This window comes from Balaenoptera borealis (assembly GCF_965194805.1).
Source record: "Balaenoptera borealis genome assembly, chromosome: 13".
NCBI classification, from domain to species: domain Eukaryota; kingdom Metazoa; phylum Chordata; class Mammalia; order Artiodactyla; family Balaenopteridae; genus Balaenoptera; species Balaenoptera borealis.
In genome coordinates, this window is record NC_138870.1 from 23,598,572 (window position 1) to 23,626,089 (window position 27,518).

At 38.3% G+C, this 27,518-nt stretch overlaps 1 protein-coding gene across 13 annotated transcripts in view; it reads left to right on the plus strand.

The window, feature by feature from the left end:
- Positions 1-27,518, plus strand: part of BMAL2 (basic helix-loop-helix ARNT like 2) — a 98,051-nt gene that overhangs the window by 31,617 nt on the left and 38,916 nt on the right. For 8 of the 13 annotated variants that reach the window (XR_014233665.1, XM_082352175.1, XM_082352168.1 and 5 more), the window contains 3 exons: positions 9,630-9,780; positions 17,434-17,475; positions 22,874-23,031. Coding sequence is in view for 12 of the 13 variants with exons in the window: in XM_082352168.1 (XP_082208294.1) it covers positions 9,630-9,780; positions 17,434-17,475; positions 22,874-23,031 (351 nt within the window). In the remaining variant the exon portion in view is untranslated. Of the gene's footprint in view, positions 1-760; positions 9,000-9,629; positions 9,781-12,083; positions 12,186-12,813; positions 16,059-17,433; positions 17,476-22,873; positions 23,032-27,518 lie in introns of those variants that run through there. The other 5 variants (XM_082352172.1, XM_082352178.1, XM_082352171.1 and 2 more) reach the window with 4 other exon arrangements.

The following is a 27,518-nucleotide window of genomic DNA, read 5'->3' on the forward strand; positions in this document are numbered from 1 at the left end:
CCTTTCTTCCAGAACTACGTAATCCCATTAACCCATCTTTTCCTTTTGTTTACAGAAAGCCCTGTTTTGAATACACTTCTACTAACATAGCCTCATGATGGAACATAGCTAATTATGGGGCAATACTCCCCCACCCATTAAGGAATATAAAAATAAGCCCCTTAGGTGACTCAGATTTTGATTTCGTGCAAAGAAGTATATTATTCTGCCTGCCTAAAGATAGTCCATTTCTTATTTTCAAGGTTAATAAGAAAGTAGGATTGAAATGTGGAGGTCGTGCCTTCTAGAATGAGAGGCAAAAAGGGATCTTCATTTTATTTCTGTTTTGAACTTATGTGAGGGAAAGAGTGTGCCTGCTTGAGTCTGTGTTGGGGGGTGGGAGGGAAATGGGAGGGATCTAATATTACATAGTGAATTTTTCCTATTGATTTGCTATTTAATCTAATGAATTTCTCCACATTTTTCTCTGGAGACAGATGGTGTTCTGCCATTCAAAATCCATTAGACCGAAGTCTAGGGGCTGAAACCGTAATTAATCTCATGTGGTATCTGATGGTCCCAAATTGGTCCCATGAAGAGAGTCCAGGCCTAAAAGTCTTGGGATATAGTAAATTAGAAACTTCATTCCCAACGATCAGTGGTAAAATTATTCTACTCACTTCTTTATGGTGAGATCCATTATACCTACAGAGGACTGTAAAAATTACGTATGTCGTTTAAAGGATGAAAACAAAACAATTCTCTGTCAACCCACACCTAGGTTAAGAAGTGGAACATGAATTCCTTAGAAGTACCTGTTTGGAGGGCAGACAGCAGAAGCAAGAGGGACTACAATCCTGCAGCCTGTGGAACAAAAACCACATTCACAGAAAGATAGACAAGATGAAAAGGCAGAGGGCTATGTACCAGATGAAGGAACAAGATAAAACCCCAGAAAAACAACTAAATGAAGTGGAGATAGGCAACCTTCCAGAAAAAGAATTCAGAATAATGATAGCGAAGATGATCCAGGACCTCGGAAAAAGAATGGAGGCAAAGATTGAGAAGATGCAAGAAATGTTTAACAAAGACCTAGAAGAATTAAAGTACAAACAAACAGAGATGAACAATACAATAATTAAAATGAAAATTACACTGGAAGGAATCAATAGCAGAATAACTGAGGCAGAAGAACAGACAAGTGACCTGGAAGACAGAATGGTGGAATTCACTGCTGCAGAACAGAATAAAGAAAAAAGAATGAAAAGAAATGAAGACAGCCTGAGACCTCTGGGACAACATTAAACACAACAACATTCGCATTATAGGGGTCCCAGAAGGAGACGAGAGAGAGAAAGGACCCGAGAAAGTATTTGAAGAGATTATAGTCAAAAACTTCCCTAACATGGAAAAGGAAATAGCCACCCAAGTCCAGGAAGTGCAGCGAGTGCCATACAGGATAAACCCAAGGAGAAACATGCCGAGACACATAGTAATCAAATTGGCAAAAATTAAAGACAAAGAAAAATTATTGAAAGCAGCAAGGGAAAAACGACAAATAACATACAAGGGAACTCCCATAAGGTTAACAGCTGATTTCTCAGCAGAAACTCTACAGGCCAGAAGGGAGTGGCATGATATACTTAAAGTGATGAAAGGGAAGAACCTACAACCAGGATTACTCTACCTGCAAGAATCTCATTCAGATTCGATGGAGAAATCAAAAGCTTTACAGACAAGCAAAAGCTAAGAGAATTCAGCACCACCAAACCAGCTCTACAACAAATGCTAAAGGAACTTCTCTAAGTGGGAAACACAAGAGAAGAAAAGGACCTACAAAAACAAACCCAAAGCAATTAAGAAAATGGTCATAGGAACATACATATCAATAATTACCTTAAATGTGAATGGATTAAATGCTCCAATCAAAAGACAAAGGCTTGCTGAATGGATACAAAAACAAGAACCATATATATGCTGTCTACAAGAGACCCACTTCAGATCTAGGGACACATACAGACTGAAAGTGAGGGGATGGAAAAAGATATTCCATGCAAATGGAAATCAAAAGAAAGCTGGAGTAGCAATACTCATATCAGATAAAATAGACTTTAAAATAAAGAATGTTACAAGAGACAAGGAAGGACACTACATAATGATCAAGAGGTTAATCCAAGAAGAAGATATACCAATTATAAATATATATGCACCCAACATAGGAGCACCTCAATACATAAGGCAACTGCTAACAGCTATAAAAGAGGAAATCGACAATAACACAATAATAGTGGGGGACTTTAACACCTCACTTACACCAATGGACAGATCATCCAAAATGAAAATAAATAAGGAAACAGAAGCTTTAAATGACACAATAGACCAGATCGATTTAATTGATATTTATAGGACATTCCATCCAAAAACAGCAGATTACACTTCCTTCTCAAGTGTGCACAGAACATTCTCCAGGATAGATCACATCTTGGGTCACAAATCAAGCCTCAGTAAATTTAAGAAAATTGAAATCATATCAAGCATCTTCTCTGACCACAATGCTATGAGATTGGAAATGAATTACAGGGAAAAAAACGTAAAAAACCCAAACACATGGAGGCTAAACAATACGTTACTAAATAACCAAGAGATCACTGAAGAAATCAAAGAGGAAATCAAAAAATACCTAGAGACAAATGACAATGAAAACACAATGATCCAAAACCTATCGGATGCATCAAAAACAGTTCTAAGAGGGAAGTTTATAGCTATACAAGCCTACCTCAAGAAACAAGAAAAATCTGAAATAAACAATCTAATCTTACACCTAAAGGAACTAGAGAAAGAAGAACAAACGAAACCCAAAGTTAGCAGAAGGAAAGAAATCATAAAGATCAGAGCAGAAATAAATGAAACAGAAGCAAAGATCAATAAAACTAAAAGCTGGTTCTTTGAGAAGATAAACAAAATTGATAAACCATTAGCCAGACTCGTCAAGAAAAACAGGGAGGGGACTCAAATCAATAAAATTAGAGATGTAAGAGGAGAAGTTACAACAGACACCGCAGAAATACAAAGCATCCTAAGAGACTACTACAAGCAACTCTATGCCAATAAAATGGACAACCTGGAAGAAATGGATAAATTCTTAGAAAGGTATAACCTTCCAAGACTGAACCAGGAAGAAATAGAAAATATGAACAGACCAATCACAAGTAATGAAATTGAAACTGTGATGAAAAATCTTCCAACAAACAAAAGTCCAGGACCAGATGGCTTCACAGGTGAATTCTATCAAACATTTAGAGAAGAGCTAACACCCATCCTTCTCAAACTCTTCCAAAAAATTGCAGAGGAAGGAACACTCCCGAGCTCATTCTATGGGGCCACCATCACCCTGATACCAAAACCAGACAAAGACACTACAAAAAAAAAGAAAATTACAGACCAATATCATTGATGAATATACATGCAAAAATCCTCAACAAAATACTAGCAAACAGAATCCAACAACACATTAAAAGGATCATACACCATGATCAAGTGGGATTTATCCAAGGGATGCAATGATTCTTCAATATACGCAAATCAATCAATGTGATACACCATATTAACAAGTTGAAGAATAAAAACCATATGATCATCTCAATAGATGCAGAGAAAGCTTTTGACAAAATTCAACACCCATTTATGATAAAAACTCTCCAGAAAGTGGGCATAGAGGGAACCTACCTCAACATAATAAAGGCAAAAAAAAAAAAAAAGAAATACCTGTATAACCCTCACTGATTGCACCCCCCTTTCTTCTCCCAAAGAGAATTCTAACTTTTGTGTTAGCTGTTCCCTTTCTTTTCTATATAGTGAGGTAACCTATGTAGATATCAGTAAAAACATATTAGTTAGTTTTACCTGCTTTTTTTAAAAAACATGCTACTTGTTATAAAGCAGAAACTAACACACCATTGTAAAGCAATTATACTCCAATAAAGATGTTAAAAAAATAAATAAATAAAATATAGTTAAAAAAACAAAAAAAAAAACATGCTACTGTTTTGGCTGTGACTTTTTTTTTTACCTGGCATTATTATTTTGAGATTCATCCATGCTGAGTATATCAGTACTTTATTCATTTTTACTATTCTTGATATTCCATTCAATGAATAAACAATTTATCCATCTGTTGATGGAAATTATAGTTTCCAGTTCTCATTATTTTTTGTTGTTCAACGGCAAGCAATGCTGTGAATGTATTTCTTGTATATATCTCTTAAGATATATTAAGAGTTTCTCCATATACTTAGAAGTGAAATGCTAAACCATATTATTTGCATGTGTTCTACTTTATTAAGTAATGCAAAAAAGGTTTCCAAAGTGTTGTAGCAATGTACTTTCCCACCAACAGAGCATGAGTGTTCTGTTTCTCTTTCCATTGCTCTGTTTTTTCACTTACACTTGGTATCATAAAACTTTTCATTTGTAGCCATTAGATAGGTATATAGTCTATCACTATAGTTTACTTTGGATTTTCCTGATTACTAATGAGATTGAGTATCTTTTCATTTTTGTTTTGACAATTGGAATTTCTTTTATGAATTGCCCATTAAAGTCTTTTATCCAGTTTTCTGCTGGGTTTTTGTGTTGGTCGTTTTCTTAATGATGCAAAGGCATTCTTTATACAGTCTACATGGTAACACTTTATTGTTTATGTGTGTAACAAACATCTTCTCCCAGTCTGTGACTTGCGGTTTTATTCTCTTTACAGTGTCTTTTGATCAACGTTAACTTAATTTTCAGAAGATTGAATTGATCAGTCTTTTCCTTTATTGTTTTTAGTTTTTGTTTTGGGAATTCTTTCTATGCCAATAACAAAGATATTCTTTCTCCTTCAGAGTATTCTCTGTTAATTTTGGCCTTTTACATTTAGGTCTTCAATCCAGTTGAATTGAATGTTTATATTTGGTTTGGTTTTTATATTTGGCATATGGTAGTAGGGGATCTGGTTTTATTCTTTTCCATAGAGAAAATCAGTTGGCCCAGGACTGTTTATTAAAAAGCTGGTCTCCTCACATTGATCTGAAAATTCCATCTCTGACATTTAGCAGATATCCATATTTACATGTCTGGGCTCTCCGTTCTTTTCCTTTGGCCTATCTCTGCACCAATACCACACTGTCTTAATTGCCATTGCTTTATAATGTCTTGATATATGAGAGGTCCAGTTCTCCCACATTTCCCTTGGCTGTTCATAACTCATGGCACTTTCATATGCATTTTATATTCAGCTTGTGAAGTCCCACCAAAAAAAAGAGAATATTTTGAGAGGAATTACACATCTATTTTAGGAGAATTGACATCTTTGATATTGAGACCTCCAGTCCATAAGCATGGTGCATGTTTCCATTTATTTGAATCTTTTTCAATATTTTAAATAAATTTTTATAATTTTCTCCAGAAAGACCTTGTATACTTTTATTAGGTTATACATTTATTCTAAATACATTTATTCTTTAGGTACTCTATATTTTTTGAAGTTATTATAAATTATGTTTTTTAAAATATCATTTTCTCTGGGCTTTCTATCCTGTTCCATTGATCTATACCTTATCTTTGATAAAGGAGGGAAGCATATACAGTGGAGAAAAGACAGCCTCTTCAATAAGTGGTACTGGGAAAACTGGACAGGTACATGTAAAAGTATGAAATTAGAACACTCCCTAACACCATACACAAAAATAAACTCAAAATGGATTAAAGACCTAAATGTAAGGCCAGACACTGTCGAACTCTTAGAGGAAAACATAGGCAGAACACTCTGACATAAATCACAGCAAGATCCTTTTTGACCCACCTCCTAGAGAAATGGAAATAAAAACAAAAATAAACAAATGGGACCTAATGAAACGTCAAAGCTTTTGCACAGCAAAGGAAACCATAAACAAGACCAAAAGACAACTCTCAGAATGGGAGAAAATATTTGCAAATGAAGCAACTGACAAAGGATTAATCTCCAAAATTTACAAGCAGCTCATGCAGCTCAATAACAAAAAAACAAACAACCCAATCCAAAAATGGGCGGAAGACCTAAATAGACATTTCTCCAAAGAAGATATACAGATTGCCAACAAACACATGAAAGGATGCTCAACATCATTAATCATTAGAGAAATGCAAATCAAAACTACAATGAGATATCATCTCACACCAGTCAGAATGGCCATCATCAAAAAATCTAGAAGCAATAAATGCTGGAGAGGGTGTGGAGAAAAGGGAACCCTCTTGCACTGTTGGTGGGAATGTAAATTGATACAGCCACTATGGAGAACGGTATGGAGGTTCCTTAAAAAACTAAAAATAGAACTACCATACGACCCAGCAATCCCACTACTGGGCATATACCCTGAGAAAACCATAATTCAAAAAGAGTCATGTACCAAAATGTTCATTGCAGCTCTATTTACAATAGCCAGGACATGGAAGCAACCTAAGTGTCCATCATCGGATGAATGGATAAAGAAGATGTGGCACATATATACAATGGAATATTACTCAGCCATAAAAAGAAACGAAATTGAGTTATTTGTAGTGAGGTGGATGGAGTTAGAGTCTGTCATACAGAGTGAAGTAAGTCAGAAAAAGAAAAACAAATACAGTATGCTACCACATATATATGGAATCTAAGGGGAAAAAAAAAAGGTCATGAAGAACCTAGTGGTAAGACGGGAATAAAGACACAGACCTACTAGAGAATGGACTTGAGGATATGGGGAGGGGGAAGGGTAAGCTGTGACAAAGTGAGAGAGTGGCATGGACATATATACACTACCAAACGTAAAATACATAGCTACTGGGAAGCAACCGCATAGCACAGGGAGATCAGCTCGGTGCTTTGTGACCACCTAGAGGGGTGGGATGGGGAGGGTGGGAGGGAGGGAGATGCAAGAGGGAAGAGCTATGGGAACATATGTGTATGTATAACTGATTCACTTTGTTATAAAGCAGAAACTAACACACCATTGTAAAGCAATTATACTGCAATAAAGATGTTAAAAAATAAATAAATAAAATATTTTCTTATAGTTTGTTACTGGTGATTAGAAAAGCAGTTGATTTTTATATTGACTTTACAAACAGCCAACCTTGATACACTCCCTAGTTTTAATAATTTATACGTTGATTATTTTGTGTTTTTTTGTATTCTCAATCATGTCATTTCCCAATGATGACAATTTTTTTTTCTTCCTTTCCAATTCTTATACTTCATGTATTGTTTTCTTGCCTATTCTACTAGCAGGTCTTCTAATACAGTGTTGAAAGGGGTACCGATAAAAGATCTTCTTGTTTCTGATTGTAAAAAGAATTCTTTCAGTGTTTCTTCGTTAATATTTCTGAATCTATTAGGATAATCATATTTTTCCACTAAGCTGCTATTGTGGTAAATTATATTCATTAATTTACTAATATTAAACCAGTCGTGTTCCTGGGATAAAGCTATCTTGGTCATGATGGGTTATTCTCTTTATACATTTCTGAATTTTGTTTGCTAATATTTTGTTAAGATTTTTGTATCTTTGTTCATGAATGAGATGGGCCTATAGTTATCCTTTCTTGTATTGGCATTGTTGAATTTTAATATCAAATTTCTGTAAGCCTCATAAAAAGTTGAATTTACTATATATTGGGATAGTATGTGTAAGAAAGAATATAGGAATATGCAGGTTTTTATTTCTCTTTGCTTTATTTTCTGTCAGTTAAAATTCTCTAGGGACAAATACATGATATCATTTATATGTAGAATCTTAAAAGTAATACAAATAAATTTATTTACAAAACAGACTCACAGACAGAAAACAAACTTATAGTTACCAAAGACAAAGTGAGAGGAGGGATAAATTAGGAGTATGGGATTAACAGATACTCACTTCTATATATAAAATAGATAAACAACAAGGATTTACTGTATAGCAGAGGGAACTATATTCAATATCTTGTAATAACCTCTAATGGAGAAGAACCTGAAAAAGTACATATATATATGTACAATCGAATCGCTTTGCTGTACATCTGAAACTAACACGATATTGTGAATCGACTATACCTCAATAAAAAAAAATTCCCTACGAATTTTTCCATTTCATCTATATTTTCAAATTTTTAGAATAATGTTTTTCTAAATTCATGAGAATTTATCTTTTATATCTCTAGAGCATCTAAAATTATGATCCCATCTTCATTCCTATCTTTATTCATTTATTTCCTCTTTCCTTTTTTTGGAAAAATCTTGCCATAAGGTTATTAGAGTTTCCAATGTTTTGGAAGAACTTATGTTTAGCTTTTTTGATCTGTACTAATTTGTATTCTATTTCATTATTTCTGGTATTATTTTAATGATTTCCTTTCTCCTAATTCTTTAGATTTATTTTAGTCATCTTTTCCTAATTTCATAAAATAAATTATTAGCTCATTAAATTTCAGTCTTTTTATGGTGTCTAGCATAATTACATTGTAGTCAGAAAATGTTTCATGTATAATATCAATCTTTTTGGTCCAGTATAAATGCCCCACTGGTACCTCAAAACAAACAACACTGGATTTTGAAGCTGCTAGGTATAGTGGTCTATATATGTCTTATCATATCAAGCTTGTCTGTTGTGTGGATCAGATTTCTTATGTCATTATTTTTGAATGCTCACTCTATCAGTTACTGCTAGAGATGTGTTAAAAAGCTCCCGCTCTTACTCTAAGATGTATTGCATTCTCCTTGTAAATATTGCTTATATATTTCAGTCTATAAGGTGTAAATGAGTTTAAACTTGTTAGGTCAATTTTAATATGAGAAATATATTCAGAGAGGCCTATATTTAGACTATAAGTTATTTTTAGTTCAGTGATTCTGAGTTTTACATTTTATAAAACATTTAGTAAACTACAGTTTAGACCAAAAGAATTTTACTATCATATTTAGCAATTCAGGGTTAAAAATATTCATGTCCCTTAATCTTGTTAACTCATTTCTGGGATGCTATCCCCCCCCAAAAAAAAAATAACTAGGAGATGAAAAGAAATAACCGGTAGATAAAAAGTTTTATACACATAGATAAAAGCACCATACATATTTATGATAGTGAAAAAAAACCAAATATACATTCCAACAATAGAAGAGTGGTTAAGTAGCTATGACACAGCTACACGATGGTATATTATGCAGCCATTAGAATCATTTATAAAGAATTTGTAATAACACTGTAAAGTTATTATCACAATGATATGCAAATAATGCAGAGTATACACTATGACTTCAATTACTATAATAACAACTGTAGAAAAATTCTACAAGGAAGTAATTCTAAGTAGTAATATTAGTTGTTGAGATTTGGTTTTCCCCCTTCCTTTCTACTTTTTTGTGTTTTCCATATTTCCTACAATATCCATATATTTTTTTCCAATTAGGGAAAATAAACTTAAAAATATAGACTAACAATACATTTCTAACTAATATTTGGGTGTACATGATTAGTCTTTCATTGTATGTTATGTTGCTGTTTAGTTGACATTTTAAAATATCAAAGTAAAAAGCCATTTAAAATGTGGGATATGGATATGTATAAAGTAAAATCAGTGTTTCAAACAGATGCCTTATTGTGCTTTATGTCTCATAGGTAAAGTGTTGAGCGAAGGGAACCAGTGCATTGCTTCCATGGTTTCCAGTCATCTGAGCCCATGGACAAAACCAGCAACTATTGGATCCTTCAGCCCACATGTGACAGAGTTTCCAAGAAAACGAAAAGGGAGTGATTCAGACCCATCCCAGTAAGTGAATTTGTTCCTCTTAACGCCAAGAAATCTTCGACTCCAGGGAAAAAAGAAAAATATTACTTTATTTTTCTTTTAAAAACAAATTAAAACCTTTAGTTTCTTTTTATTTATTTAGTTTTTTAATTGAAGTTTAGTTGATTTACAATGTTGTTAGTTTCTGGTGCACAGCAAAGTGATTCAGTTATATATATACATACATATTCTTTTTCATATTCTTTTCTATTATGGTTTATTACAGGGTATTGAATATAGTTCCCTGTGCTCTACCATAGGACCTTGTTGTTTATCCATTCTATATGTAATAGTTTGCATCTGCTAGTCCCGAACTCCCAATCCAACCCTCCCCCTACCCCTCCTTGGCAACCACAAGTCTGTTCTCAATGGCTGTCAGTCTATTTCTGTTTCGTAGATAAGTTCATTTGTGTCATATTTTAGATTCCACATGTAAGTGATATCATATGGTATCTTTCTCTTCCTGACTTACTTCACTTAGTATTATAATCTGTAGGTCCATCCATGTAGCTGCACAAGGCATCATTTCATTGTTTTTTACAGCTGAGTAATATTCTGTTGTATATATATACCACATCTTCTTTAGAAAAAGACTACTTTTTAAATCATTATTTTTAATTACATGGTAATTAAAAATTTGGATAGGGTCAATTATTTATCCACCCAGCTGCCACCTCTGTCATTGACTGATCCAACTCTGAAGGTTATTAGGTATCCAGGAAGGTCAACTGGAGGTTAATTTGCTTAACATTTATGGTCACAGGAAGATATTTGCCTTCCTAATTGAAATACTTGACTTTGAGGAGAACATCTTCTTGCATGTTTGGCTTACAATAATAATCACCACTTGCTTCTTTCCTTACTCATCATTCGTGTAACAACCAACCCTTGGTTATCTGTGGCGACTTTAATCAAATAAAACTCTTGTTTTCCCTGTTTAGTAAGCCAAGTAGATTATACAATCAATGTTGAGAATACTTACTATCTCCTGGTTCATTTTTATTGCCTAATGCAGCTTGCAGTCCCAAATATTCTTTAAAGACCTCCCCAAGGCTGGGGTTGATCTGGTGGAAGTAATAGGGCACAGTAAATATAGCAATCTAGAGCAACTCATTTTAGGCTGGTACTTTATGTAAATCATGAATGAAGGGAAAAATCCTGAGTGGGGGACAGGATGAGGACGTAATGAAACATCATAGCTCTTTATAAATTTATTTATTTATTTATTTTTGGCTGTGTTGGGTCTTCGTTTCTGTGCGAGGGCTTTCTCTAGTTGCGGCGAGCAGGGGCTACTCTTCATGGCGGTGCGCGGGCCTTTCACTGTCGCGGCCTCTCGTTGCGGAGCACAGGCTCCAGACGCACAGGTTCAGTAGTTGTGGCTCGTGGGCTTAGTTGCTCCACGGCATGTGGGATCCTCCCAGACCAGGGCTCGAACCCGTGTCCCCTGCATTGGCAGGCAGATTCTCAACCACTGCGCCACCAGGGAAGCCCCCATCATAGCTCTTTATAACTCAGTTCTTCCTAGGACACTTTATATACTTTAGCTTCAGTTTCCAAGACTGCAGATTCAGTGTTATTCAAATGTAAGTACCAACACACTTCCCAAGCCACATATAAATGACTTGAAGATTATCTACTGTTTTTGGTTGTCTGTATTCTCTTAGTCTCTTCCAATAATGTGGATGATTGTAAATAACTACAGTTGATCAAGTGACAGTCTATCTAGAACTGTTTGCTGTGCTACATCCTAAGTTATCAGTTGGTTAGTCCCCATTCACCTCGAGCTAGAAGTGACTGTTAGTCCTTTTTTATTTTCTTTAGAATCATAAGCACCGTTGTTCTTTCTTAATATCTAAATAAGAATGTGGCTTTCAAGTGAGAACTAGAGTCACGTGATTTTAAGCCACGTAGGGGCATGGTTGAGACCTTATAGTGGTTTTGAGAGTGAATGGGAAAATGAGGGCAGTGACACGGGAAATACTAGAAACATGCAAAGTAATGACAGATAATGATTTTTTTGGCAGAAGGCAACGCTAGAGATTATTTAGTCAATTACCCGCATTTTAGAAAATGAAGCAGCTGGAACTCAGAAATATCAAGTGCTTTGCCCAACATTATCCAGCTAGCTGGAATGCTTGATTGTCAGTGTGGTAGTTTCCTCATTACACCCTGGTTTCTGTTTCTCCGCAACTGGAGGGGAGGGTGCTTCTAGCACATGAGAACAACCATACTGTCCATTTTCCAGCATGTCTGGTAGGGGTGACCCAAGGCCTCCTTCCTCCCAGGTCAGGAATCATGAAAGAAAAAGTGGTGGAAAAACTTTCTCAGAATCCCTTTGCCTATCTCCTTTCAACAAGGGTAGAAATATCAGCATCCAGTGGCAGCAGGTAAGTCCTGGACTATCATTTGACATAATTCCTACTTGAAGATGGCATATAGTAGCAGCAGAAAGAGAGCGTACACCCCACTGATTTGCTCATTATCTATCCCAGAGCTTCTCCATTCTGCCCCAATCCTTCTTTCATCCCACCATTTTCCATTCTCTCTAATGAAATGAGGGATGTCAAAGTACTTTATGGATTTTACAAAGTACTGACTGTATTGCATCCTTCCCAGAGACTCGGGGCATGAAGTTGATTTCATTGGTGGAGCCTCCACGTGTTGGATATATTTAAACAAAGAAGGATATATGAGAAGGTTCACCCTTTCTGCAGCACTGTTGGGTTTGCGTGGAGAGCTGGTTCCTTAAAAGGGTCATTGATGAAGATTCCCTGGAATGTAGTCGTTAACATTTACTGAGTACCTGCTATATGATACCCAGTAGACCAGGAGGGAGACATACAGATAAGATACAAGAAACTTGTACAAATGGGAAAGGTACAAATAGTTATTGCACATCATGATAGCTTCCGTAAGGGGGACCCTAGGTATTATGGCAACAAGGAAAGTTGGGTATTTAAATAATATTGGGATCAGAGTGAAGGACAGCTTCCTGGAGATGTTGACTTAAGCTAAGTTTTGAATGAAGAATGGAAATGAGCCATTCAGAGCAGGAGTAGAGAAGGTCCTTTAGGCAGAAGAAACAGCTGTGCAGAAGCACAGAGTATGAGGCAGCGCACTGCTGATCAGGAGACAAGTGGTTGTCACAGTAGAGCAGAGGGCACCCCAGGAGGTGAGGCGGGTGAGCTGTGAGGCTTGGGGGATAAACGTGGACTAGGTCATGAACATCTGCTGAACTAAAGCATCTGAAAAGTGTCTTTGCTAAAGAATCTGAAAAGTGTCTTGAATGCAATAAGGAAAATGGAAGGATTTTAAGCATGAGAAGAGCTTGATCAGATTACATTTTAAATACTTTGCTTGCCTTTGCACTTTTTAAAAAAACTTTTTATTGTAGTAAAATATATGCAACATAAAATTTGCTGTTTTAACCACTTTTAAGTGTACAATTCAGTGGCGTTAATTGCATTCATGGTGTGTACAACCATCACCACTGTTTCTGAAACTTTTTCATCACCCCAGTCAGAAACACGATACCCACTAAATAGTAGTTCTCCATACCCCACTCTCCCCCAGCCTCTGGTAACCTCTAGACTACTTTCTAGCTCTAAGAATTTGCCTGTTCTAGACGTTTCACATAATTGGAATCATACAATATTTGTCCTTTTGTCTCTGGCTTATTTCACTTAGTGTAATGTTTTCAAATTTCACCTACGTTGTAGCATGTATTAGGATTTCATTCTTTTTTACAGCTAAATAATATTCCATTGTATGTATATACCACATTTTGCTTAACCATTCATTTTTTGGTGGCTATTTGGGTTGTGCCCACCCTTTGGCTATTGTGAATAATGCTGCTATGAACATTGGTATACAAGTATCTGAGTCCCTGCTTTCGATTCTTTTGGGTATACACCTATGAGTAAAATTCCTGGGTCAGATGGTAATTCTTTTTTTTTTTTTGGAGATTCATCAGTTTTTAAAATTAATTAATTACTTATTTATTTTTGGTTGCATTGGGTCTTTGTTGCTTGTGTGCGGGCTTTCTCTAGTTGCGGCGAGCGGGGGCTACTCTTCGTTGCGGTGCGCAGGCTTCTCATTGCAGTGGCTTCTCTTGTTGCGGAGCATGGGCTCTAGGAGCACGGGTTTCAGTAGTTGTGGCACACGGGCTCAGTAGTTGTGGCTCAGGGGCTCAGTAGTTGTGGCTTGCAGGCTCTAGAGCGCAGGCTCAGTAGTTGTAGAGCACGGGCTTAGGTGCTCCGCAGCATGTGGGATCTTCCCGGACCAGGGCTCGAACTCATGCCCCCTGCATTGGCAGGCGAGTTCTTAACCACTGCGCCACCAGGGAAGCCCCTCAGATGGTAATTCTATGTTTAGTTTGTGAGGAACCACCAAACTGGTTTCCACGGTGCCTGCACCATTTTACATTCCCACCAGAAATGTGTGAGGGATTCAATTTCTCCATTTTATTGCTGGCACTTGTTATTTTCCATTAAAAAAAAAGTTACCCTAGTAAGTGTGAAGTGGTACAGATTTATATTTTCAAAGGATCACTCTGGAAACAGCATGGAGGATGGGCTGAAGGAGGAAAATCCAGCAGGCAGAGAAAACAGCTGAGAGATGGTTGCTAGGGAATAGGTTTTTCTGAGCATTGGTCCAAGAGAGTGGCCCTAGGCAGGAAGGGCATGGAAAGGGAGGGACACGTTATGGCACATTTAGAAGATAGAACCTCTAAGATTTCATGCTTGTTCATCGGGGAGAGTGGAAATGTAAGAAGCATCCAGGTTTTCTGACTTGGACACTTAGATGGATTATGGTATTTTCGTTCACAGAGGCTGAGGGAAAGATGATGAGTTCAGTTTTGGCCACAATGAGAGTGTGATGTTTATGGGATCTTCAAATAGGTGGATGGATATGAAGGTCTGGAACTCAGGGTTGAGGCCTGGCCCGGAGATGGAGATTCAGACACGATTAATGTACAGAGAGCAAGTGGACTGGCATGTATGCATGTATGGAGTGGGAAGACGGGGGGCTCAGGGAGGAGGGGACGCCCACCCAGAAGGTGAGGAGACGAGGCTCTGAAGTGGGAGCGACATCTAAGTAACCGAAGGAAGAAAACTTTAAAAAGAGAAAGGCATAGAAAGCAGCAAATCTGGAGGCTGTTTTGACCATATTTGCTTCCAATTTTGTTTGTGTTTGGTTGATTTAGGGATTCAAAATGCAGTGAAAGTAGTTTTCAAGGAAAGCTTGCACTGTGTTTTGGAAAAATTATGTTACTGTAATATAAGATGCTACACTAAGAAAATGCATCTAAGTAATGTGAATGTTATTAATATCAGAGAGCTTATTAAAATTCATAAATAAAATATTATGACTATAGACCAAATGCCAGCATGGAGAAAAATACAGAGAGCAAATTTACTAATTATCTAGGTGCATGCTGCAAACAAAGAAATGAATTATTTGACTAACAACGTCGTGCCTTTATTCTATTCTGCAAGGGACCATTAAATAGAAGTGTATTTGGATTTCCTAAGTACAATAGGTTTGGATTTCACCAAGGAGGCAAGTTCAGTCAGTGAGTTAATTTGCTAAAACACGTATAATCAAAGCAAAAGCATGATTTAAAACAGCCAAACTTTACCTTTTGAGATTGAAGTAATGTATATGTATATATAATTCCAGACCATCAGGAAGGAAATCATTCATCTGTATAATTATTTTCTGTTTTAGTCCATAAATATGAAGTCAGACAGAAAAGAGAAAAAAAAAAAGAAGCTGACTTAATCTAACCCTCTCTTTTGCTTCAAAGAAGCTGTTTAATTTTATACCACAGAACAGGCTGGCAATGATCAAGGCATAGAGGAAGCTACACCAGCCAGCACAGAATAAGTTTCACTGGCCTCCTGTTAGGTCTGTGACCTTGAGCAGTCATTAACCTTACTGGGCCTCAATTCCTTCATCTGTAAAATCGGGGGTAGTAATAACTACATGATTCTTAAATGCTGTGAGAATGAAATAACACATGTGAAAATATTTTTGATAAACTATCATCAAAGCTATTTATTTAGACAGGGATAAGGAAAAGCATCCTTTGATTAAGGTGTTATCTTAGTGGTCCTTTTTTATTTGGGATATTTATGTGCATCTGTTCATAAATTTTATTAACTTTTCTATAAACAGCATGTATTTGTCTTTTTTAAGCAGAAAAATATTCTTGAAACCTCAAGTAAAATACATCACATGAATAAAATAGATCAAAGGTAGGTCAGACTTTTTTCAAAGCCTGGAAAATGATCATTGTTGAGTCTTCTAAGAGGGAAATTTGGCAAGATGAGTCAGAAGCCTTAAAATAGTTATCCATAAATTGTATGTCTAAGGGTTTATCCTAGGAGAATAATCAAAGATGCATGCACCACAATAGTATTAGTCATACTATTTATAATATTGAAAAATTAGAATATTGAGATATCTAATAATAGAAAATTAGTAAATAAATTATAGTGTAGCTAACCAATGGGCCACTATTTAATCATTACAAATCATATTCTCCAAGAATATTTGAAGCTATGGGAAAATATTTATGTTATAGCGTTAAGTGAATAAGACATGAAAAATTTTACACTATGATCTGAATTTTGTTTATTTTATATATATATATATATATATATAACACACACATCTACATAAATATCCTCCCATGCCCCACCACCACCCCCATAGCTAAGTAAAATAGTCAAAGCTATTTTTTGTATGTATCTAGATACATGTCTAGGAAAGAGATTGGAGGGAGACCCATTGAAATACTGACTGTGATTATTTCCAGATAAGATTATGGGTGCTTTGCCCTGAATTTTTTAAATGCCCTTTCAAAAAATGATACATTTGGGAATATATTTTTAAAAATACATATTTAAAAAAACCTATTCAGTCTGTATAGTTTTTTAATGTGGAAAGTATTCTATCACCATCAGTATATTTCACTTTGGTAGTGGTCTGGCGACTACATTTCTGAATGAATAAACACACACCCATATAGCACATGTATGTATGTATATGTATATATAAATATTTATACACACACATATATATACATTTAGTATATTCTGCTAAGGCATATACTAATGTGAAAATTAATATTATTGGCAAGTGATCGGTTTTCAGTTTTTAAAAATATTTCTTACCATCTAGATGAATTTTCAGGTCAAATGAATTCCTTTTGATTAAAGATCTGAGATTCTTAATGTATTTTCAGGCTATTTTAATAGAGCTATTATAAAATTTTTGGCTAATCCGTCAATTGTTTTAAAAATAGCTATTTTATTTAATGTTATTTCTATGAACATTATATTCCTTTTCAAGATTGGCATGGGATTATTTCTAAACAGAGCAGTAATTATTATTCATTGTCAGTTCACATAGTTTTGTTACCTAATGGGGATGAGGCACCTGTCAGCGTTAGTAGGAGAGCAGCCCATGCAGACAGTAATAATTGTTTCAATTAGGAACTCAGGGTAGCATGTATAACTAAAGACTTAATAGGAATTAGGATGATTGGACTTAATCCCACATTTATTTCTCAAGAATTACCGAAAATCTGTTTCATGTAGTTTGATATTTTATCCTGCTTTTTTGTAGAATGGAAGATGGTGAACAACAAGTAAAAATGAAGTCCTTCAGGTATACTGAACTGTTGAGAGGGTACACAGTGGGTGGGAAAGGTCGCACATGCAGACCGTTAGCCAAAGCAAATGGTGATGTCAAGATAGAATGGATTCATGAATATTAGCTTTTTCTCATATGTTCTGCTCTGAGAAGATGCAGATACCTCAGGCCCAGACTGTGGCGCTCATCTTAATAAGCTCCTTTCGCTCTGATGAGCTCATTTCCAGCTCTGGAATGCATGCAGGGAGTCAGGTGGGTGATGCCAGCAGTTCGGCTTCTCTGTCAGAGAAGCCAGGCGGATCCCACAGGGCAGGGTCCCCGCCGCGTGCCTGCCTGCCCTGAGTCCAGAGCTTTCCCGAGCTCCCTCAGCCCTGCTGGACCACCTTTCAGCATAGCAAGTCTGAAATGGGAACTCATTTCCTTCTCCGTGGAGCCAGAGGCCCCTTCCTTGAAGTAATGCAGCCACTCAGGGTGAAGAAGTAGGAGTGACTGGAAATAAATACAGTTCTAAAAACAAAACAAAACAAAACAAAACCATCTGACACCATCATCAGATACCTTATACCTTTTTTCTCTATCTACTTGAATAACATTTTGGCTTATGTGTATTTAAATTTTTCTCAGAATAGCTATTTATTGAAAACAACTATTATCTTCTTGAAGCACTAGAGAAAACCTAATTCATCCAATAAGCAAATCAGAATTACTTACAAGGAGTGTCTGATTATTAGGAATCCATCACCATAAAGTCTGTCAGTTGTTTCATCATATTCTTTCAATGTCAACAAGTTTTTTTTTCCTACATCTGGCAACATGGCCAGATCTCAGTTTTGCTTTTTCTCCATTTATTCTGGTTTGTTTTTTTTTTTAATATGACTCTGCAGAACACTGACACGGTTCAAAGTGACAGTAACAGTTCACAGAATTAAGAGCCAGAGCCCTGATAAATTATTAAGCAGAGAACTTGCATCTGGGTAAATATGCCCTTCTTTAATAAAATTCTTCAAGAAATCTTTTCAGGTGCACCTCCTTCAAGTAAAGTACCTTATTCAAAAACTGGCTATTTTCACCTTCCTCTGTCTTTCCTAGCTCCCAGCATCATCATTCGTTATTCCCAAGTGACCTTGTTCCTACCTGTTCTCATCTCCCTCAAAACCCTGGCTCTAAGAGAAGTCACTTTCTCTTCTGCTGTACATTCCTGGAATCAGGCATCTCTGTCCACTGCTACTGTCCATGCTAATGGGTAATATTGTTAGAAAGAAGAGGTGAACATTCTAGCAAGTGGATAATCATAACATTTTTAAAATCATAAATCTTTAATCTAAGAAGTTCTCATGGGGGAATTCCCTGGTCCAGTGGTTAGGACTCGGCGCTTTCACTGCTGTGGCCTGGGTTCAGTCTGGTCGGGGAACTGAGATCCTGCAAGCCGTGTGGTGTGGCCAAAAATAAAAATAAATAAAAACTGCTCATGAATAGACCAAAGTACGAGCAGATAACTGCATTTTATGTAAATACACAGGTAACTTGAATTCCATCCAGTTCGCCCCAAAGTACTTATTTTGTTCCAGGAGTGTCATTGGCCAAGCGTGAATGGTTGGGCAGGTGATGTTAGCTCCGTCAGTGCTTCCCTGCTTAGCCCCACTCTTCCATCTAGTTTAAAGTCTCTAAAAACAGATCGGGATGAGTCTCCTATTTTTCCTCTTTCCCATTAGATTGCCTTCCCCAAACTCTTCTTCTTCTTCTTCTTCTTTTTTTCGTTTTAATATAACCTTTTTTTAAATTTTAAAATAGTTTTAGATTTACAGAAACATTATGAAAACAGTACAGAGAACTCCCATAGACGCCATACCCAGTTTCTCCTATTATTAACATTTTACATTTGTGTGGCACATTTATCTCAATGAATGAACTGATATTGGTACATTATTATTGAATAAAGTCCGTCTTTTATTTACGTCTTCTTGGTCTTCCCCTAATGCCCTTTTCTGTTTCAGGGGCGTATCCTGGATACCGCATTCCATGTAGACTCCTCTTGGCTGTGACAGTTTCTCAGACTTTCCTTGTTTTTGGTGACTTTGACACTTTTGATGAATACTGGTCAGATATTTGGTAAAATGCCCCTTAATTGGGAGTTGCCTGATGTTTTTCTCATGATTAGGCTGGGGTTGTATGTACTTGGAGGAAGACCACAGAAGCAAAGTGTCATTCTCGTCACATCGTGTCAGGGGTGCCTATGGTCCACATGACATCACTGCTGATGTTGACCTGGATCACCTGGCTGAGGTGGGGTCTGTCAGCTTTCTCCACTGTCAAGCTATTTATTTATTTAAGGAATGATTATATTTATTCTTTAAATACTCTTTCAAAAAATCTTAAGGATGCCTCACTTTACAATGGCTGGACACTGTCAAATTATTTTATCGAAGGAAGACAGTATGTGCAGCCCGTGCTTAAGGAGTGGGGATTTATGTTGCTTCTTTTTGAGGATGGAGTATCTACATAAATTATTTGGAATTCTTCTGTATGGGAGATTTCTCCCCCATTTATGTATTCAATCATTTATTTACATAAGTATGGACTACTGCATATTCATGCTATACTTTGGGATATAATCCAACGCTACTTTATTTATTTTGTTGCTCAGACTATTCCAGCTTTGAGCACTGCGGTGGGGGGGGGGTGTCTTTCAGTTGGCTTCCATCATTGTGGTCACCTGGGCTTTTCAGTGACACAAGCCATCAATTTCTTTTTAGTCTAAGTCTTTTTAGTCTCTTTATACTTTTTAAGTCAGTTTAAGTGAAGGTTTCTGTCACTTGTAACCACAAGATTCTTTTTTTTCCCCACTCAGAACCTAGATATGTTTATTTTATTTTATTTATTTTTTAATTTTTTTATTGGAGTATAGTTGCTTTACACTGCTGTGTCAGTTTCTGCTGCACAGCAAAGTGAATCAGCCATATGTATACATATATGCCCTCTCTTTTGGATTTCCTTCCCATTTAGGTCACCACAGAGCACCAAGTAGAGTTCTCTGTGCTATACAGTAGGTTCTCATTAGTTATCTATTTTATACATAGTAGTGTATATATGTCAGTCCCAATCTCACAATTCATACCCCCGCTTCCCCCTGGTATCCATACATTTGTTCTCTATGTCTGTGTCTTTATTTCTGCTTTGCAAATAAGATCGTCTATAACCACAAGATTCTTAGCAAATCTTAAGAGAGAGTGCTTAGGTTGCGTTACTTGTTGAACATTTCACATGTTGCCAATAATTGTCTTATGTCAATGCAGCTGAATGACCATTTTACCCTGGAAAGAACCAGTTCTCTCTTGGGCTGTGGCGACCACTTCGCTGAGCCCTGTGATAATAGCAGGAGGCTTGGGAGACCGGGGCCATGTGTGGTTCAAGTTTCAGCCTCATGCTGATAGACAAGTCACGTAACCTCTGAGTTAGAAAAGGGGCACAGAGATGAGAGGGGATTAAGTGACATCACACCGTTGTGGTGTCATCCGGAGGCCAAGATTGCCCCTCATCTGCTGAACTGGCTGCTGGGGAGTGTGAATGAGGCCCCCCCAGACTAGGCTGCCAGATAAAATACAGGACACCTGGCCAACTGTGAATTTCAGATACGTAATGTAGACTTTTTAGTACAAGTATGTCCCAAATATTGCACAAGGATATACTTATACTAAAAAAAGTATTCACTGTTTATCTGAAATTCAAAGTTAACTGCGCGTCCTGGTGCCCCAAGTGCCCTCCCGTGTTTAGGCTCCTCAGGGCGTGTACTCCAGGGAAAGTGACTCTGCAGCTTCAGTTTGACCACATGGCTCAAGCCATCTCAAATATTTAAGAAATATTTTAAGAACTAGAATTTATAGGAGTCTGATTATTTGGCTCTTCAGGGTGAAGAAGGAAGGAAGGGTCTAGAGCGAGTCTAGTGGCATCACCAATCAAGATAAACCCTATAGAAGGAAGAGCAATCAGGGCTGGCAGAGGAAGGATTAAAATGGGGTCAGCTGCAGAGAATGCGTTCATTTTGGGATTTCTTGAGTTTAGGGTGCTTATGAATCACTGAGGTGCATAATTCTAGTTCTGAAGGTTGGGAATTGGATAAAGCATGAATGAGATAGGGATTGAATGGTAAGTAGCTTATGAGCAGTTGTAAAGCCTTATGAAGGCATGCGATCTCTTAGGGTGAAGCTATAGGTGAGGAAAGAGTGGTGTCAAGTGAGGGGTCTCTGGGGGACCAGTACTGAAGGACAGAGGAAGAGCTGAGTAGGGAGGCTTAAGGGGGCAGAGCTGAGCGGAGAGGATGGAGGAGCAGGAGAGGTCGCAGAAGCCAGCGAAGAATGAGCAACGACAACAGTGTCACATTCAAGGCAGGGATCCCCTGGGGTTGCATAAGATGAGGATGACCTCTGCTAGAGTAGTTTTAGTGGAATGGGGGCTGGGAGGATGATTTTATTTTATTTTATTTTAATTTAATTTTTTTTTTTGGCTGCACTGGGTCTTCGTTGCTGCACACGGGCTTTCTCTAGTTGCGGCGAGCAGGGGCTACTCTTCGTTGCAGTGAGTGGGCTTCCCGCTGCAGTGGCTTCTCTTGTTGCGTAGCACGGGCTCTAGGTGCATGGGCTTCAGTAGTTGCAGCACACAGGCTCAGTAGTTGTGGCTCGTGAGCTCTAGAGCGCAGCCTCAGTCGTTGTGGCTCACGGGCTTAGTTGCTCCATGGCATGTGGGATCTTCCTGGACCAAGGATCGAACCCGTGTCCCCTGCATTGGCAGGCGGATTCTTAACCACTGCACCACCAGGGAAGTCCTGGGAGGTTGGTTTTAATAGGAGAGGCACCTGGGAGATGAAAGGTTAAGTGGAGACCGTACTCTCAGGAGGCTGGCCAAGGAGGGAAGACAGTAGCAAGGAAAAAAAATCCCTAGAATTCTGGAAAGGGGTATCTTCCTCAAAGGGAAGAGACTTGAGCCCATTTATCGACGCATAGAAGGAGCTGTTGAAAGAGAATGAGCTTAAAATGCTGATAACTGTTCAAGCAAAGACCAGAAAGGGGTTAGCTTTGAATAGAAGGCCACCCATTCTTCCTCTACGACTGGGGGGAAGCTAAAAAACCACCTGCCGCAGCTCTCACACAGAGGTCTGAGTTCTTGAAGGTTTCAGGGAATAAGGTCAGGAAGGAAGGAGCAAGGGTATTGGTGGGGGGGGAGGTAAAAGCAGTGTGAATGAGTGCCACTCCTGCTCCCAGCCACTCCTGCCTCTTCCCTGAATGCCACCTGCAGGGCCAAAGACAGGAGGAGGAACAGCGGGGGCTTACTGGCCTCACCTGTGCTCCCACTAGCGCCTCTGGGGTCACTGGGGGTCTGTTAAATGTTAAATATAACGGAGGCTCTTTCTCCTTCTTAGAGAAGCTCATAGCCAAACCGAAAAGCGGAGGAGAGATAAAATGAACAACCTGATTGAAAAACTGTCCGCGATGATCCCTCAGTGCAATCCCATGGCACGGAAACTGGACAAACTGACAGTTTTAAGAATGGCTGTCGAACACTTGAGATCTTTAAAAGGTGAGTTTGAAAATGGCCTCCACACTTGGGTTTGTGAAGTCTTCCCTGTAACTGAAGTCCCTGATGGGTTTGTTTTGTTGTTATTGGCTACTGAGATTTTATACAGATGTGTCTTTCAACTTTATAGGTATTCATTTTGATGCTTGTCTGTATTCTGTACATGGAGAAAATACTAATTGGGATGTCAGAAAACTTGGTTTCACTAAAAGCTTCATCTTAAGTTTACTATGTGAACTTGAAAAGCCTTTATATTTCTACTAGTTTTCTCATACATAATATGAAGATGATAATACCTCTCAATATTTTAGAAGTTTTTAAATGTTAATTATTATAATTTTAAGTTATTGACAGATTTCCACTATTAGAAAAGAAAACCTCCTTAAATTCAGCAATTTCTCTTAAAACTTTATTCAGACTTGTAAGTAGTACCTGAAAATGCATCACACCTTACTATTCTAAGATATTCTCACATTTACGAGACATTGGGTGAAGGAGGTCCTTAGCTGATGCATCTTGGGGCATGTGTGATCGTTTCTGACTTTAGAAGTTCCCCTATTTGAGCTTGAATTGTAAATCAAAGTGCAATAAGTATTCTGTGTATATGTGTAGTCGAAATCACATGTGGTTTGGGAATAACCCTGGTCTGACTTGGGGGGCAGAATGATGGAAATAGAATTGAGTTTTAGGTACAGGAATGTTAATGACATAAATTCACATTGAGATGGTCGGAAGACCCGGCAGAGGAGTTCGCTGCAGACCACTGAGAAGACTCTGAAAGTTCAGATTTGTAAAGATCTAAAAGATTAGAGTGAAACCTGGCTCAAAAAATATGAGAAAAAAATAAAAGTATAAGAAAGGAATAAGCAAAGGAAGACCAAGGGTCTTCTTTAGATCTCTGTCCTACACCGCATGCCAGGAAAAGGAATCTGTTTCAGGGAAAAGGAAGTTCTGTGGTCTGAACATAGAGACTTTGCCAAGTCAAGTTAAAGTGGCTTAGAGGAGACCAGTGTCCCCTGGACTCCAGGTGCAAACTGGAGCCCAGACAAAGAGGATCTTACTTCATAACGAGCCAAAAAATCCTGGCAAAGCTGTTCGGATTGGAGGAGGAGGGGGCATCGGCAAATTAGGAAGTAAAACTAGAGACAGCTATTCAGTAGTAAGTTGTGCAAGTTGTACTTTAAATCACCCCCCTTAGATCTCCACAGATGGTAGAAAAATGACTTACACACTCTGATCAGCTGAGCGCATGCAGATCTGGAGTGCAGGCGGTGGGGAAGAGCAAGTTCAGCCCTTGATCCCTTCAGTGCCATGCAGAGAGCAGCCCAGCTGTTGGGGCACTGCCTGGCAGGCTTCCTTTTGGGAGTGTGATAGGAGGTCTTTGGTTCATAAGAGTCTGTTGTGAAAGAAGATTCTCTTTTACCCACAACTGGGTCTTGCAAAAGTTGTATGCAACACTTCCCTTAAATCTTTTAGCAGGCTCAACCGAGGTCATTTGCTTGCAACCCTAAAATTACCCGACAGTTTTCACATTCACAACATCCTGGCAGAGGAGGACCTAAGGGAAAAGCCATGAATCAGTCAACTAATTCAGCAGACATGAAATGAGCATCAGCTCGGTTCCTGTCCTGTGCTGGGGTTAGGAAAATGAAGGAGGCAAGATCTCTGTGCTGGAGGGGTTCATGGTGGACGAGGGAGACAGACCCCGGAGGAGATCATTAACACCCACTGTGATAAATGTTACGTGCAAGTGTGCGTGGGACGAGGGGCAAGGGCAGCTCAGTTGGGAGGAGACGCCGCCTAAATCCAGAAGGGATTCTTTGGAACTGAGCGTAGATTTCACCATTGGCCCTTCTAAGCTGAAGCGAGGTGGTCATGTACGCATCACACATCCTGACCAGATCCTTAGTCAGTGCTACCCACGGATGAAGTGACTTAAAGCAGCTGGGGCTGCATTCCAGTGCCCTAGCCGGAGTGTGCCCCAACTTGATCCACAAATGCCCAGATGCCAGATCATGAGAAGGCTGCACGTGGATGGTCCACACGTAGTTACTTTGAAGACAGAGGATGGTGAAATGATTTCTTTCTCTACACTCTGCAACAGTGCTTTGCAGACTATCGGGGGGAAGAGCAAGTGTTCCCCACCCCCATCCATTGTAAAATACGGTACAATTAATTAGTGGAAAAACGCTCATGGGCTGGGATGCCACAACAGCGTTACGGTTCCATAAAAGTGTCTAAATGTGTATTCTTAATTTCTGAGCTCATCTCACCACGGTGTGATGACGACAGTGGTTTGCAGACCACATTTGGAGTAAGCCTTCTTCTGCAGCAGCAGGCACTTCCCGAGAACCCGCGTGGGTCTGAATACCTGGGAGCCAATAATGCACGCGTGGGTCCTGGAGGCAAACCTGGGTTCGAATCCTGGCTCCCTGCCTTAATTGCCATGGGACTTAAGTTATTTCACATTCTAATCCTCAACTCCCACAGCTGTGAAACAGGGCTAATGCATTGCCTCACAGGGTTGTTAAGAGTAAAGGACGAGTGTAAAGGGTGAGCACAGTGTGTCTCTTTTTTTCATTATTGTGCTTTCTTTTACTGCAGTTTAGTTGATTTACAATGTTGTGTTAGTTTCAGGTGTACAGCAAAGTATATATTGAGCTATACATATACAGTAGGTCCTTGTTGTTTATTTTGTATCCATTAATCCCAAACTCCTAATTTATCCCTCCTCCAACACCTTTCCCCTTTGGTAACCACAAGTTTGAGTCTATGTCTGTGAGTCTGTTTCTGTTTTGTAAATACTGTTTCTGTTATTTGTATCATTTTTTTAGATTCCACATACAAGTGCTATCATATGATGTTTGTCCTAAGACAGATATCAGAGAAAGAGCACAGGGTTTCTTGATGCTGGAGGTGGTGGTCAGAGGGCAGGAGGAAGAATTGTTATTGTCATATTGATCATATTATCCTTATCATTATAATGATCATTGTCATACTGTCATTTCTTAATGACGGTGATAAACTTTATAACAGAAGTCAGTGATCATGTTTCCTCATTTATTTTTGCCACCAGAATCTGAGAATCAACTTTGTCACTGCCCTTTGGCAGGCGTACGGAATCGCACGGCTTGCATTTTGTTAGCTCACCTCACCTTAGCTTCAGCTCTTTGCTGACTGCCCTCTTTTTTCTCGCTGGCACGTCCTCACGTCCTCACTCTCCTATTTAGTCAGGGCTCGCCCATTCTGGCTGACTGACACTGACTGGGTTTCCTCAGCACGATTCCGCCAACCTTGCTTCAGGCCAGCCTGGAAGTGTCACCGCCTGGCTCACATTGATTTATTCCTGTGCCTGGCCTGGCATGCAGAGTCTGTGTCTTTCAGCCCTTTCTCAGCTCCCTCCTACCAGGCTACTAATAATAATAACAAGAAGTCATTTGGGGGAATTCTTTGAGGGCTACCTAGAAGGTAGATTCCAAAAGAGATTTCGTTTGCTTATGCCAGGCCTTTTAGGGGTGCTGCCAGTCTGAGAAGACTTTACCAAATCACTCCATGAGTGTGTGTGATTTTCTGGTTTTGTTTTTTCCCCACCACTTAGGTAGTTGGTGAGTTTCAGCTATAAATTCATCCAAGGACCAATTAATGGTTAACATGTCTCAGGGTGTTACCCTACCTTTCTTTTGCAAAAGCATCTTTCCTTGCAGTGCCTAGAAGGAGGGGTTTAGGGTTAGGGAGGTTGGGAAGTGTAAGAGAGGGAAATGTGATTTACTTTTGAATCACCCTTGCTTGGAGGTTATCTGGGGACAGCACACCTTGGCTTGATGAACTGTCCCCTGCGCCCCCTTGTGGCCATGAAGGGCTTTCCCTGTCAAGGTTGGTGGATGCCCTCAAGACAAACGTACTTTTAGTTCTTCCCTTACTTCTCTCAGGTCAAATTTTACCTAGCTTTGACATGATCATTACTTATCATTTTCCCAGCTCTTCTGGTTTCTTTAGAGACTTTCCTTTTAATACAGTAATCTCTGTGCTAAGGGCTTAAAGTGAATTATTTCATTTATATTTTATACATTTTTTGTATTATCAGAAATCTCCATATGATCTTTAAAGGGTCATATGGGAAATCTTATGAATCCGTAAAATTTGCTTAGAATTCCAGAATCTCTCTATTCAGGGTAATTCATATGATCAGTTTTAATAAGCTAAGAAATTATCAAAATAACCAGAGTCATGAATATTGTTGCATGTTATTATAATGTTATAGATAATATATTGCACTTTATTACTTTTCAATATACAGCTCTTACTGTCTGCACATTTGAGTACAATGGAATAAGTAGTTCTAAGAATTTACAGTCTGAAAGCAGGACATTTCAATCTAGTAATAACGAAGAAAGAGAATGATTACAGAAGAGGTCTTAGAGTGTGCTAGAAGAGAAAAATACCATCATCATCGTTGTCACCAATAGCAACAGCAGCATTGCTAATGTTCA